This window comes from Suillus subalutaceus (genome assembly GCF_016647625.1).
Source record: "Suillus subalutaceus strain FC151 chromosome Unknown DFJ58scaffold_31, whole genome shotgun sequence".
In the NCBI taxonomy this organism is placed as follows: Eukaryota; Fungi; Basidiomycota; class Agaricomycetes; order Boletales; family Suillaceae; genus Suillus; species Suillus subalutaceus.
This window is the reverse complement of record NW_024540280.1, coordinates 127109-140862: the sequence shown is the minus strand read 5'-3', so window position 1 is coordinate 140862 and position 13754 is coordinate 127109. Positions and strand designations below refer to the sequence as shown.

The 13754-nt window shown below is 48.2% G+C and overlaps 6 protein-coding genes across 6 annotated transcripts; 3 read left to right on the top strand and 3 right to left on the bottom strand.

Moving 5' to 3' along the window:
• Positions 1 to 278: 278 nt before the first annotated feature.
• On the top strand, positions 279 to 3556 carry DFJ58DRAFT_681830 (uncharacterized protein). Its single transcript, XM_041383227.1, is given in 9 exon segments — positions 279 to 1237; positions 1296 to 1368; positions 1421 to 1733; positions 1786 to 1863; positions 1922 to 2027; positions 2086 to 2152; positions 2204 to 2277; positions 2329 to 2470; positions 2484 to 3556. The coding sequence occupies 9 exon segments, from the start codon at positions 372 to 374 to the stop codon at positions 3171 to 3173; spliced, it is 2409 nt and encodes an 802-aa protein (XP_041245808.1). The 5' UTR covers positions 279 to 371; the 3' UTR covers positions 3174 to 3556.
• Positions 3557 to 4013, bottom strand: DFJ58DRAFT_778389 (uncharacterized protein). Its single transcript, XM_041389623.1, has one exon. The coding sequence runs from the start codon at positions 3995 to 3997 to the stop codon at positions 3704 to 3706; it is 294 nt and encodes a 97-aa protein (XP_041245807.1). The 5' UTR covers positions 3998 to 4013; the 3' UTR covers positions 3557 to 3703.
• Positions 4014 to 5021: 1008 nt separating this feature from the next.
• On the top strand, positions 5022 to 7900 carry DFJ58DRAFT_778386 (major facilitator superfamily domain-containing protein). Its single transcript, XM_041389622.1, has 16 exons — positions 5022 to 5631; positions 5685 to 5774; positions 5822 to 5902; positions 5962 to 6001; positions 6056 to 6122; positions 6187 to 6274; positions 6331 to 6598; positions 6647 to 6715; positions 6763 to 6767; positions 6837 to 6955; positions 7015 to 7031; positions 7095 to 7170; positions 7223 to 7242; positions 7304 to 7313; positions 7364 to 7432; positions 7481 to 7900. The coding sequence occupies exons 1-16, from the start codon at positions 5410 to 5412 to the stop codon at positions 7767 to 7769; spliced, it is 1530 nt and encodes a 509-aa protein (XP_041245806.1). The 5' UTR covers positions 5022 to 5409; the 3' UTR covers positions 7770 to 7900.
• Positions 7901 to 9565: 1665 nt separating this feature from the next.
• On the top strand, positions 9566 to 10920 carry DFJ58DRAFT_778383 (uncharacterized protein). Its single transcript, XM_041389621.1, has 2 exons — positions 9566 to 10191; positions 10248 to 10920. Exons 1-2 carry the CDS (start codon positions 9709 to 9711, stop codon positions 10566 to 10568), a joined length of 804 nt encoding a protein of 267 aa, XP_041245805.1. The 5' UTR covers positions 9566 to 9708; the 3' UTR covers positions 10569 to 10920.
• On the bottom strand, positions 10569 to 12410 carry DFJ58DRAFT_269533 (ribonuclease P 40kDa subunit-domain-containing protein). Its single transcript, XM_041379582.1, has 7 exons — positions 12229 to 12410; positions 12051 to 12175; positions 11832 to 11986; positions 11641 to 11772; positions 11395 to 11581; positions 11204 to 11344; positions 10569 to 11150 (listed from the first exon to the last, which is right to left on the bottom strand). The coding sequence occupies exons 1-7, from the start codon at positions 12316 to 12318 to the stop codon at positions 10898 to 10900; spliced, it is 1083 nt and encodes a 360-aa protein (XP_041245804.1). The 5' UTR covers positions 12319 to 12410; the 3' UTR covers positions 10569 to 10897.
• DFJ58DRAFT_778378 (Pantoate-beta-alanine ligase) lies at positions 12396 to 13697 on the bottom strand. The gene is made up of 3 exons (XM_041389620.1): positions 13432 to 13697; positions 13007 to 13356; positions 12396 to 12957 (listed from the first exon to the last, which is right to left on the bottom strand). The coding sequence occupies exons 1-3, from the start codon at positions 13625 to 13627 to the stop codon at positions 12457 to 12459; spliced, it is 1047 nt and encodes a 348-aa protein (XP_041245803.1). The 5' UTR covers positions 13628 to 13697; the 3' UTR covers positions 12396 to 12456.
• Between the last annotated feature and the right edge of the window lie 57 nt (positions 13698 to 13754).

Genomic DNA, 13754 nt, shown 5'->3' with positions numbered 1-13754 from the left:
CAACCAGCGTTTTGCGCCCTTGGTGGTGGCGGTTTGTTTAAAGAGGCGTGGGAGCCTAGGAGGCACTTAGTAAGAGAATATGTGAGGTCCAGGGCTAGTAAGTACAAGCCAATACGTGACAACCTTGAGCTTGAAGCTTGAGGTCGTCTGTCAGTCGGTCGTTGTACGTGAGTAGTGACTTGCGCAAATTCGGCCAACCAAGCTTGAGTCTATTTGGACACTGTCGGCTGCGGCACTTTAAAGTTGACTTTTATGGATAGTGTAGTGCTGTGCTTTATGCCGTATTGGCTCTAAGTATCTTTACTTACGAGCACTCCACCCTTAACTTCAACGTTGTTTCCATCAGGCAAGCCATCCAGCAGCAGCACGATATGCTCGACGCTCAGGAAAACTCAACATTAACGTCCGACTTTGATTCCGTCCACATATCTCTTGATTCATGCCCTCCTACTGGTTTACAGACTCCTGCCATCCCATCTATTACTGAAGCCCAGAATCCATGGTCAGAGGAGCAGTCGAAGCTTGAATTGAAGCGCGCGCATACCCCAGATCCAACGGCGATTAACGCCCCTGCACCATCTGTTTTCGCTGCACCAGCAGACTTAAACAATGACACTCTCGATCATCAAGTGCGTGTTAGCAAGGACGTTTTGACCCAGTTCGATCCTTTTGCAAACGAGGACGAGCTGAGTGCACACCAGGCATGGGCTAGCTCAGAAGGGCATCCACCACCTCCCCGAATTCCATCGCGTTCGAGTAGTCGAGCACACTCCAGGTCTGCCTCGAAGGATATTCAACGCGATGGTCCTTCTTCCAGATCTGGTTCACCCGCACCACAACCATCAACTTCTGCCTCATCTGGCTTCCCCTCACTCGCTGCAATAGCTCGGACCCTCTCCATTCCTAGCGTGACTAATAGAGCGCGCCCTCGGCCCTTGTCAATGGATGCGGCCAGACCCATTGCCACTCCCTCGCCTACAACCATGTCCTCATTTGCGCAGCAACAGTCTCAGTCTACTGCGCCATCACCTCTTTCAAAGCAGATCCCTCTTCCGTTTGATTTCTCTGCCTTGAAGACCCAAAGCGCACCGGATACCCGGTCCGCGACTCCAGCTATTGCATCGCCATCTGGGTCAGAGTCTCCACGCAAAGATAAAGATCCTTCTTTCAACTTCCAGAAGTTCCTCGATCAGATGAAGTCTAGGGGTGCGGAACCACTTGGCAAATACGTGCGATCGTGCGTCTAGTGACACTGTATAGTATAGAAGCTCATTTCGGCGTCCTTTGCTCTACAGGTTTCTTAGCAACTTTACGAAACGGACGTTTACCGTCAACGACCAGATCAAGATAATCAATGATTTCCTGAGCGTATGTGCCTTCAATTGTATTCGAAATTAAGACGACGTTAAATTTTTATCAGTTCATTGCCACGAAAATGCGGGAAACAGACATTTGGAGAAATGCGACGGAGGAAGAATTTGACAATGCGATGGAAGGAATGGAGAAACTGGTGATGAACAGGCTTTATGAATACACGTACACGCCTTGTCTTCCTCTCCTTACTCCACCCCGACCAGTCACAGCTGATGACCTCGAACGCGATCGCGTGCTATCTCAACGGATTGCGTTGTTCAGCTGGGTACGACCCCGACATCTTGATATACTTGAACTCGAATCCGACGATAACGATGGAAATGGAAACAACAGTGGATTTTTAGAATTTGCTCAACAGGGTATGTCGTGTTCGTCTTCCTTACCAGTTCGTCAGATTCTAAATGGTGGCAGAACTTTGCAAAGTGAATCATTACAAGGCTCCACGGGATAAACTCATCTGCATTCTGAATTGTTGCAAGATTATCTTTGGTTGGCATTTTCACTTCCCATCTCAGCGGCACGCTCACATTTTTCGGATGTCATCTAGGTTTAATACGACATTTACGCAAGGACGAAGGTGCAGATTCTTTTGTGCCGATACTGATTTACGTGGTCTTGAAGGCGAACCCTGAGCATTTGCTTTCGAATGTCGAGTATGTACAAGTTTTTTCCACCGTGCAAACCCAACGCAGTTAATAAAATCTTCCAAAGGTTTATAAATCGCTTTCGAAATCCTGAGAAACTACAAAGCGAGGCGGGTTACTATCTTTCAAGCCTCGTCAGTCTATGACTACTTTGTCGATCACTTGTGCTAATTCTTGCTTCTCAGATGGGTGCTGTACAATTCATTGAAAGTATGGATCATACCTCCCTCTCTAGTATATCACAGGAAGAATTTGAAAGGTTTTTACAACCTGCATTCAGTTCGTGATTCATACTTACTCCTCTTGACAGAAATGTAGAAGCAGCAATCCAAACACTCCCTCCGTCACTTCCTTCTTCACCAACTATATCCCAAGGCTCACAAACCCCGAATCAACCCCCGCGTCCATCTCCACATGCAGGAGAAGAATCTGCACAACCGCTCGCTCTCGCTGTTCCATCATCAGCCCAGAATATCACAGATTGGTGAGGATGCTCGGAAGTTATTGCAGAAAACCGGGGATGTGGTATCTAAACCTCTCGGTGCCATCAGTCGTATATTTAGCGAAGCACTAGATGAGAGGATGGGCTACCTTCCCGGACCGTTCGCGCCCTTTGAGCTTGGTAGAGAAGAGAGAGAGAGACATTGGTCACATCCTGACCAGGTCGCTCAGTTTGTTGGTGGTGCTCCACACACACCGGCAGGCAGTGAGGGACTTCAGGCGCCCATGCAAACACCTTATAAGCCCCGCGTCCGCCGTACGTCGCCCGTCCCAACACCACCCACGTTCACGGGACAATTGTACGGAGCCGACGAAACCCCAAGTAGACCTGGTTCTGGAGGGCCATATGTACAGCCAGCACTTGCGCTTGGTCCTGCCCAACCATTGCCTCCCCCCAACGCTATTCCACAGCACCTTCAACCACCTTCTGTAGGCCAACATATATCTCGTACGCCCACTCCCTCGCTCGACCTTACTGCTGTTGAAGCAGAAATCGATCGTGCGCATGCACAAGCGAGCGCTGCTGCTCGTGCTACTCTAGCCCAGATCTTTCCAGGAGTGGACCCAGAGGTTCGCGAGTGGGTACTGGAGGCCAACGGAGGGGATTTGGGTAAGAGCATAGAAGGGCTCTTGGATATGGCTGGAGGATCATGAACGGCTTCAGAAGACGAGTCTATGATGAGCGGGGGCTTTGACAATGACAAGATGTCACAAAAGCTCCCTACTGGGAACTAGACGAGAGGGGTTGCGATTGGATCTTACGGCGCGGGAAAACATATATCAAGAGCGTTTCCCCGCAATTAGCGATCGGTTTGTGCGAGATTAATATCTCGCTTCGGGTGCTAGAGTCCGATTGTCAGTGCGAGAAATCTGGGCTAACACAGCCAACACTACTGTGGCCGGTGCATCTGTCATCCACATCCGTTCTCTTTCTTGAGTTTCATCACTAGAAAGGCTTGGGTGTGCTTGTATATGCGATTTATCTTATTTCCAATGATAATAATTTTTTCTTTCATCTGTAATCTCATTCGCGCCTGTCTTCCTTCCCGTGGTTGGAGTAGGGGAGACTGACTGTCACCAGCTGTTCTTCATAACCGAGACTCGATCGAAGGGGCTGACAGTGCAATATCTCTTGACCCCATACTCATATTCGAACCAAAACTTCAGTCTCCGCAAGTCAGATTTTACAGACATTTCAAAAAAGTCCGCCGAGGGTGTTGTGTCTCAGTGCTGGTGAGTACGAGTTTCATCCGTCGAAGATTTGACATCAGTATGATATAGGCACCTGGCATGACGATAGTTGACAGGTTAGTGTCGCTGGGCACGGAGCTCCATTCCGTCCCTCGAGTCTGTACCAAGGGTACGGGGGTGCTACTCGAAGCCATGCTGGCCTTGGCTCGCCAAAAAATTGACAGCAGTGACCATGCGTGCCTCAAACGTTGAGTCAAGCGCACATGATCCCTTCTTGGTCTCGACATGTTTTCCAGGTTCTGTAGGGTTCTGTGCGTGCTTTCTAACACGTTGTCCGCTTATTTGACACGTACTTGATATTCACATCGGTTTCCAAGTTTTCTGCGCGTTTTGGAATACCATCCTTGCGACACGTGTGAGCCCTTGATATTCCCTTCTACTTAAGCATATTCTAAGAGAACTAGCAGTACGAGATTACATTGGTGTCTTCCCTTTACATCGAAATGAACAGAGTCTGCAGTTATCCAGTTATGCCAGCGGTGAGCGTGTGTAAGTGTGCATTTCTAGTTCTCAAGGTCAAATTTAGGACGATGGAGTTTACGCGCCAAGGCTAGGATTTGTAACTGTACATATGGTGGTTCCCCAGTACTCAACGAAACGATTTCCTTTTGGGGATTTACAGTTCTAGAGTTGTTTGATCCGGGTTATAACCTAGGCACAGGAACCTACGACAGGCTTTTTCTGTCACATCCTCAGCAATTGCAAGAGTACCTCGGAGTACGTGGTTTCGCTGCGCCAAGCTAGGCTGGTCACCAGTCTAGCGACAAGCAGTTGTCGGGGTGTGTCATATGCATAAGCGATTCAATTTTTAATATGGCAAAATGATCGGAAATTTCACCTGTGAATTGAGACTGGGGGACATCCCCACTGTTGAAAATTTTAGATATCAGTGTCTCGATCACACGACATGCCCTGGTCGACACGCCTGTACGATATCCATGTCAATAATATTAATGTCTGAGTCATCTCTTGAGCTGTCGCACTCAAGTAATATTTACATCGAATGGAAAGGCAAATCTGACTTGTACTTACTAGCTAGCAGTGAGATTTCCAGATCAATCTATATCAGCCTACCTGGGACGTTGGTCACCATGTCATTTTTGATTCTATAGAGAGCGCAAATATCAATGTCTAACGATGTCTTCATATCCAAGCCACAACTAGTAAGGTCGGCAGCTTTTCCCAAAAAGATTATATAATATTAGAACTCATCACACGCGTCACGCGTGCAGTCGGTTATGAACATGAACTCTGGGAGCCTCGACAGAATGCAAGCCAATGGCAACGGTTGCAAACGACTACTCTGGAAATATGGTCGCACATTCCCCAGGATGATCGTACTGAAACAAGGACCGTGATTGGCCTATTGACAGATATGAGCCGCGACCCGCTTACTGGATCAATGATTTCAGACTTACCGGATCGGACATCTTCATATGTTCCAGGAGTCTGGGCTGACAGATCAGGGGAGACCCAGAGTGACCGGGTAGTGACCGTGGGGTAAATGCGCCATTACGATTTCCATCATGGAGAAAACATGATGCCTATATAGGCTGCATCAAGTCCGTTCCTTTCAAATTGAGGTCCTTTCCTTACTGCCACCCCACCCATCGTCTGAAGACATCATATACCATATACCATGACATTGTCTTCTTCACCCAGCATCTCGGAGAAAGGTGATGTGGTCCATGTCGAGGATGGAAAGGCCGCTCCCGAAGGCGGGCTCTATAACCCTCATGTCGACGTTTCGGGTATCGACGAGCGCGCTTTAATGCGAAAAGTTGATATGCGGACTGTACCATGGTTATCTTTTCTGTATTTACTTTGCTTCCTCGACAGAACGAGTATTGGAAATGCAAAGGTGAGCATGCATCGACTGTAGCATCACTTCCATGGGATCTGATACCTTCGTAGCTGTACGACATGGAGGCAGATTTAAAAATAACTGACACTCAGTATTTGATATGCCTGACGGTTTTCTTCATATCCTACGCACTATTCGAGGTGAGTGTGAACTTGGGATTAATGGACGCAAGTTGACCTTCTACCAGGTACCCTCCAACATCGTCTTGAAGCGTCTAAAACCATCTGTATGGCTTTCGCTGCTCATGGTTCTTTGGGGTATTATGATGGTGTGCATTCTTAACACTATTCTCTAGATCCGATCACACTAATCATGTGTCCTCTACAGACGGTGCAAGGCCTAGTACACAACTACAGCGGCCTACTAGGTTGGTACATCGCCTAGTGATTTTCGGATACAACTAAAATTTCCCTCAAATTAGTTATGAGATGGATGCTTGGTGCCTTCGAGGCAGGACTCTTTCCTGGAGTCACCTACTATCTCTCATGGTACGTACGACTAGCGTTCTGGATGCGAAAGCGTTTCCTGATATGTAACACGGTGGGTGTACAGCTGGTATAAGCGTTCAGAATTTGGTATCCGCGCTGCCATATTCTTCTCGGCTGCGACTATTTCCGGCGCATTCGGTGGCCTTCTCGCTGTATGTGTCAATCACAGCCAGCAAGCGGTCTACTAATTTTTTTTTGTGTTGTGCAGGTCGGCATAGCCAAGATGAATGGGATTGGTGGAAAGCCTGCCTGGGCGTGGATCTTTATCATCGAGGGCCTTGTTACCATCGCGGCAGGTGCTGTCTCATACTGGATTATCGTTGACTTCCCGGACACCGCAACATTCCTTTCTGAGGCCGAGCGGACAGTTGTTATTCGTCGCCTGCAGGGTGACGCCCAATTTAGTGCTGCCGGAGAGAAGATGCAGTGGCGACACATCAGAAAGGCACTGACCGAATGGAAAACCTACCTTGCCAGCAAGTTCACCTGATCCGCAAATTACGTCCGCTAACAAACTGTCTTAGTGATTGTCTATGCCGGAGTTGACATGCCTTTGTATGCATTCGCATTGTTCTTGCCGAGTATCATTAGCCAAGTAAGTCTATGGTTTTACGTTACGTCTTTGTGAATCGCATGTGCTAACTCCCGCGAAACAGCTCGGTATGCTCTCATACTCTGAGATGTGACATTCATTTCACCGACTGATTGTCCCCAGGATATTCTGCAACTAAAGCGAATCTACTAACCGTCCCTGTTTATGCGCTCGCTTGCATATCTACTTGCCTCGTCGGCTTCCTTGCTGACCGGTATGGCAACCGTGGGATGTATAACTTGTGCGTTTACCATTCGCTACACCGCGGCTCCACTCTTACCATCATGTTTTTGTGTCTAGCATTCTGCTTTCCATCGGTAAGTTTGCATGGTATGCCCTTTTAGTGATAATGTCACTCACGCTATCTGGGACATTGACAGCTGCTGTGGGATACATTATCTTGATTGCCTCTCGCAACGCCGCATTGTCATACTTTGCGGTATTTTTATCTGCTTGGTAAGTCAGTTCTACGACACAGTTGATCCATGCCTGACGAATTACAATGTAGCGGTATTTACCCTTGCATTCGTGAGTGGCGCTCTTTCTATTGTTTCCGTAGCATTAATGCTGATTGCACCCGATTCCGCAGCAAACACGGTGTAAGTGTGATCCACCAATAATTTTTTCCCTTCTGACCGATCGGGGATAGTGCCTGGATGTCCAACAACTCGGAGGGAACATACAAGCGTAGTGTCGCTCTTGCGATGGTTATCAGCTGGTGAGTTATTTTTGGGATGCGCGTGATCCACGACTGACATCAACTAAGGGGCAACTTGCAAGGCGCCGTCAGTTCCAATGTCTACCGTGCAACCCAGACGCCTTGGTACCCATTAGGCCATGGACTCGTGCTGATGTACATCGGAACTGGTCTCATCGCTACGGTCGTGTTCAGGTTCCTCTTAAAACGGGAGAACGCTCGCCGGGACCGCGGGGAGCGAGATGAAGTCATCGAGGGACGTGAGGGAGGCTTTGAAGTCAACGGTCGGTTCGCAAGTGTTGAAGATGCGAAGAGAGAAAAGGGAGACGAATGGAGTGGGTACAGATACACTCTGTGAAAACTGTGGTCTGTAAACGGTTTGGATTTTTTCCCCTTTCCTCAATGTAACTTACGACGTGATTTATGACTGGATGTAACGATACGTTAATGTTTGATGCCCAGTGAAAACCTACGAGTGGCGGAGCTACATCCATCTATAAGGACAAAATTGAAAATCTTGTGTGATCGTGAAAATGGCTAAAGAAACTAGAGTTATTTAGCTTTTCGTTTACAATGTATAGCCTTTACTTTGCACAATCCAACAAGCCTAGCACGAACCACAAAGTATACTCTCCTTTCGCGTAGGAGCACCATCAAACACATGAAGGGAGTCGAAGACGAAGATTATCCTTGTCGCAGCCATTCCACGTCACCCCCTCCAGATTTTACTCCCAAGAGCCGACTTGTACCACCTATTCCATCTCCATCTCGTACGCACTCCACCGGCTCTGCCTCACTTTCCTTCTTCACCTCGTGCTCCTTTCAAGTTCGCGCTTGGTATTGATGGCGGCGAGACTGCAAGTCAGCGCCCACCCACCTAGCCTACTTGACGCCGATCAAGAAGTCCAAATTAGTCGTGACACAGCTCCGGATCCATCTTACAGGATACGGTTATCATTACTGCCGTCGTCATGTCCGCGTCGTCCTCGCTATTGCCATGTTGTTACCATCATTGTCGCACTTGCAGTAGTATTCCCGCAGTCCATAGTCCAGACTGTGTCTGCAATGCATGTGTTTTCTCAGAAATTCTGATAGATTAAGCGATGTGTACAAACAATGATTGGCCCGTCTACTGTAAACTTGTAACACAAGCCACAAGCTAGCACTAGATTGATGCAACAACTCACCATTTCCAATCTACAACATGGCTAACTATCTAGTACTATCTAGGACACTAGATCAGTGGCAAGATACGCCCATAGTATGATAGGGGTCTGATGATTTGTGGCTGTACATCCCAATAAGTACCAATTGGGTTCTGCGCCTGTCCTTCCAGAATCCTCCGGCGTTAGACTATCTCGCAGGACGGGCTAGGATTAATATGGCTGGTCTTACTTGGTTTGACAGACGGATGCCGCAACCCCGTGATCAGCCACCGAATAGAAGTCAGTCACCCATGATCTGAGGCAAACCGAATAGAAAAAATCGTTCCTACCAAGTAGAAGACAATTAAATCCCTCAAAATCGACGTGTTCCGTGCTCCAATAATATCTTTACCAATAAGCCTGCACCGAGCGGGGATGCCGTATAAATCCCGAGCATCTATATGGTCGATTGGTCGGAGATGACAAAGATGATAGCCTATCTGACGGCGCATGGAAGAGTAATTTTGAAGACTTACATACTCGAAGTCGAGCCTCGGAAGGGACTTCCACAATTCGAGAAGCTGCTGAAACGCGATCAGAAAGCTCGGATTTACCCGCGATAGGAATGAAAACTGACGCCCACCTGTCAAGCTGCGACGAGACGGACTCGGAGCCTCGGAGGTTCGGTCGTTCGAAGGTGCCGGTCATGTGAAGTACGAGCATGAACCACGGGATCTGAAGTGGTACTGCACGACATACATACTACTATGTAGTCATGGAACATTCGGCATCAGACTGCATGGCCGCTTTCCAGAACTTCAAAGCTTCATTACGGTGTGCCGAAAGTAAAAGGAGCTATTCAAAAAAGAAGAGGGCTATAACTGATCATCGAATACAATCAGAGTTTCTTGAAGAGAACGATTCCGATGGGAACTTGACGTCGGACGGTCGGGAGTACATAGCTACCGTCAAAGTCCGCACCTGCCCTAAACTCTGTACAGGGCCATGACGACCTTATAATTAAAGCCCAGAACGGATGCAGCGCGTGCTTTTTACGCGTCTTCTTCAAGTTGGACTTACTCCCGCATCATCCTCCGTGTATACCCTCTCTCCCTCAAATTTTATATATCTCTACTTGTTTTATTATCAAAAATGGGTCGCCCTCTTTACTCCAAGGCTTTCCAGACAGAGCCTATCATCAGAGAGCCAGAGACTCCTCTCCCATACCAAAAATGGTCATATATCAATGCTTTTGATCCAGACTCTGACGAGTTTTTTGAAAATGACCAGGCAGTTTACGAGGCCTTCATTGACCACGTGCCTGTAGAACACTCGGAAGATGAAGAAGAGACGGAGGAAGACAGAGAGACCGTGGTTATCAGACTAGACCTCACCGGCGAGGGTAGTCATCTCGAACGTGACAGTCCAATGGCTGTCGGGGGTGATAGCCTAGCCCAGTACATTGCTCAGGCCTACCAAAGGCAGACAACAGAGCCGGAAACACCCGTCCGAGTTCATCTCGCAGCTCATGACATCCATGGCGAAGTCCAGAGTGACCCGCCAGTGTCGCACGAATCAGTAGAGATCGATTCTTCGCGGGATATCATGGCACCATTAGACGCACATCCACAACCAGTACCTTCCACGCAGCCACACAATATCTTTCAATCATACACATCATGAATCTCGAGGTGAACTTCCCCCTTCCAACCCCCAGTGCACCCATCCCTGTTCCGGGTACACACTCCCAGCACTCTTCATCTGGTGAAGGGTTATCTTTCTCCTCGTTCTACCACCAGCATCTATCCTCGACACCGCCGCCACGCTACACATCCTTTTCTCGGTTTTCCCCGTCACCGCCCCCCACAGTCTCACCGCGTATTTACTCTTGGGCGTCTCATCACCAGACATATTCGCCAGCAGGAACAAGTCCTCTCCCTAACAATAATGCACGCATGTCTCATGCTCATATTTCCCCCGCACTCGTTCGTGTCCGAGACGTCGTGGCTTAACTTGTAAATCAATACACCGTCCCAATCCCCTCATTCATAACCTCTTCCTTTCCTTCATTTTGACTTTCAAGGCATTCCAGCGTGCACAATCCACGTAATCTTTATCCTGCTTCATACACTCAGCTAATCCATTACTTATGCACTATTACAATGGCCGTAAATGACCCGCGTCATTTGCTCTACTATCGTGTGCTTTTTATAGTCGTTGTTTAGCGGATTCGTATAGATTAGACCTGATGCTCTCGATTCATCCGCTTGCAACATCGTTCATATCATGTATTGCGATCAAACATCTGTATGAATTCGGCTACCTACAATTTGTAATGAGATCAGCCCCATCTAGCATCCCAATGTCCAATACTCTCTGCAAGCACAAAATTTCCATTTTGACCTGGACCAAGGATGAAACAGCCGCTGTCCTCCGCATTGATGGCCGGTACTCGGAGAGGTGGATCTCGGGCCGTATCGAAAGAAGTATCAGGAGCCGAGGACAACGGGATGGCGCCAACAGGTGATGTGCAACAACCGTGTCTCGTCATTGCAACGAACGCGTGGTTATCGGTTGCAGATGCCAAATGCGACCTACGCAGCAAATCATCAATTCTCTAACATCATCGAGCTTCAAAATGTCTGACGTCACCATGTCCAGAGCATCTTTTATGAACGATTGCTGAAGGAAAGCCGCCCATCTTATCTGTGTCACGTCGCCAATATATGAAGGAGCGGGAACTTCATAGACAGCAACGTAAGGATTGACACGGTCATTCGCTTTGAGTCTATCGTATCGTAGGACAAGTTTGAAAAAAAGTAACGCTTAGACTCGAACCTTTGAGCTCCTAAGCAAGCCATGCCCACCCATTCAAAAAGGTCACCGATATATTCATCCCAATCCTCTGTGCTTTCATCTGGAAAGGGAGCAAGTGCCGGGACTGGGACATGTATATCGGTCGAACGACAGATTCGAGGCTGAACGATCACCCCCTCGTGCGATTCGGAGATCACTGGGTGTACACCTCAAATAACACCAGAATGAGCTGGTTGAGAACACACGATCTCCATCTTACACACATACCTGCTTGACAATACAAAACTTCCCATTTCCCGGGCCCGTTCTCCCGAAGCTCGTCCCAGAGTTTTAGAGCTGCCTTTTGCTTCGCACGTACAGCAACAGATACGGTCTCTTGCATAACCGGTATGCGTATCACTGCGCTAGGTCTCGATCACTTCTTTTTCGTGCATGAACTGGAATCCTGAGTGACATACCGTACTGCTCAGGACACCCTTTGAAAGGGAGTCTCTTCCCAATCAACCCGAGTTGCTCGTACAATGACTTTGAGACGCAGAGGGTGAGGACGCTTCTAGGGTCGATACACCATGTATCGACGCACTCGGAAGTGGATGGCAGTGCAGTTATATTCCTGTTCGAACAGAAAACAGAACCATCTCAGTATTTCTTCAAGGCACGATTCAGACTCTCCTTACCCGCCTGGACTCTTGGAGGCAAAATCAAGGAACTCCGATAGCGTACAACGTCTTTTACAGTATGTGGGCTTCAGGGATGTAAGCGCCTTCTCGAGTTCATCGGAAGCAGGGAACACGATGTCAAGCTGAGGAAGTGTCAAGCACTTCGCTTCAAAAAAGTACAAAGACAATACTATACCTGCTGAGTGAATGGGTGTGCTGCACAAAGTCGGTCGAGTCGAGCGGATGGTAAAGTGCCGTTCGTTAGCATCACTTTTGAATGTGCCATCGTCACGGTGGTTGGCGATCGCGGAAGGTTTGGAGGTGAAGAAGACAAGTGACTTGGTAACTCGAATGGATTGGACAGTAGCCTGACTCTGGATGCGCTTCAGCATTTAATAATCTTGCCTTGGCATCTATTTGCGAGCTATCTTATTATACGTTTGAGGTCACCAACTACGATATTGTCAATCAACCTGGTCTTCCCAACCCATAGCGCACCGCTCAGAATCACAGGTATATCTCCTGCCAACTGATGGTTCGAAGACGCGTCCAAAACGTCGAATGTCTCCGAATCATTCATCTCTATATAATCCAGCCGCATATCCACACCGTCTATAGCAGCCTGTACTTTTACTTCGTCGATGACAGCGACAGCTTTTGAAATGCATCGGTCCTTGGATTCGCCATTCGACCACGCGGACTCGGCGTATTGAAGGGCCTTGTAAAGCGCGGGTGCAAATTTTCGCTCATTCGCAGAGAGATACGCATTTCTGGACGATAAAGCTAGGCCGTCGTTCGGGTCACGGGTCGTGGCGACAATATGGACGTGGTCAGCTTCGGGGTGTGGGAAAAGCAGATCCTTGCAGAGTCTCCGAAGAAGTAAGGCTTGCTGGATATCTTTCTGGCCAAAATACGCATTCGTGGGCTACAGTCATCGTCAAGCTAAGCTGCATCTTGTGGAGAGGCCATCTCACCTGGACCGCATTGAATAACTTGGTTACAACTGTCACCACGCCTCGGAAGAATGTTGGCCTGCTTGTGCCTTCCATCTGATGTCCGTATCCCTTCATCTCGACGAATGCTCCCTTTTGTGCTGAAACATCTTGGCTTATACCCGATGGATACATGTCTTGGACCGAGGGAAGAAATACAGCAGAGGCTTTCCTCACGGCCTCGCCCACAGTAACCTGCTGTGCTGTAAGGAGTTCCAAATCTCCTGGTAAGGTGCGAGGGTACGTGGCAAGGTCTTCATGCGGAGCGAACTGGGCTGGGTTCACAAAGATGGAAAGAACTGTCAGCTCATTTTCGGCTAATGACCTTTGGACTGAATCGAATGGTTCGAGATTAGTAAGGAGGTATTTATAGACTTCAAAAAAAAGTGTGTGTGGGATGTGCTCACCAAGAGACAAATGCCCGTCGTGAAGAGCTCCCATGGTCGGCACGAAGCCCACAGATTTACCCTCATCGAAGGCTTTCTGCCGCCATCGTCTGTAAGATGCGACAGATGTTAGAAGAGGGATGGGTGAAGGTGGAAGGGAGGAGGTTGACATTGATCGATGGAGAAAAATATACGCCTTTGTGACACAGCGCCGCATAAATATGAAATGTATCAAGCCAGGGAATTCAGATGAGATGCAGCTTAAGGAGAGTTTGTGATCATCGTCGTCCAAAACAAACAACTGAATTTTCAGACAGCCCATCTTATCTAACCGAGTTTGATCG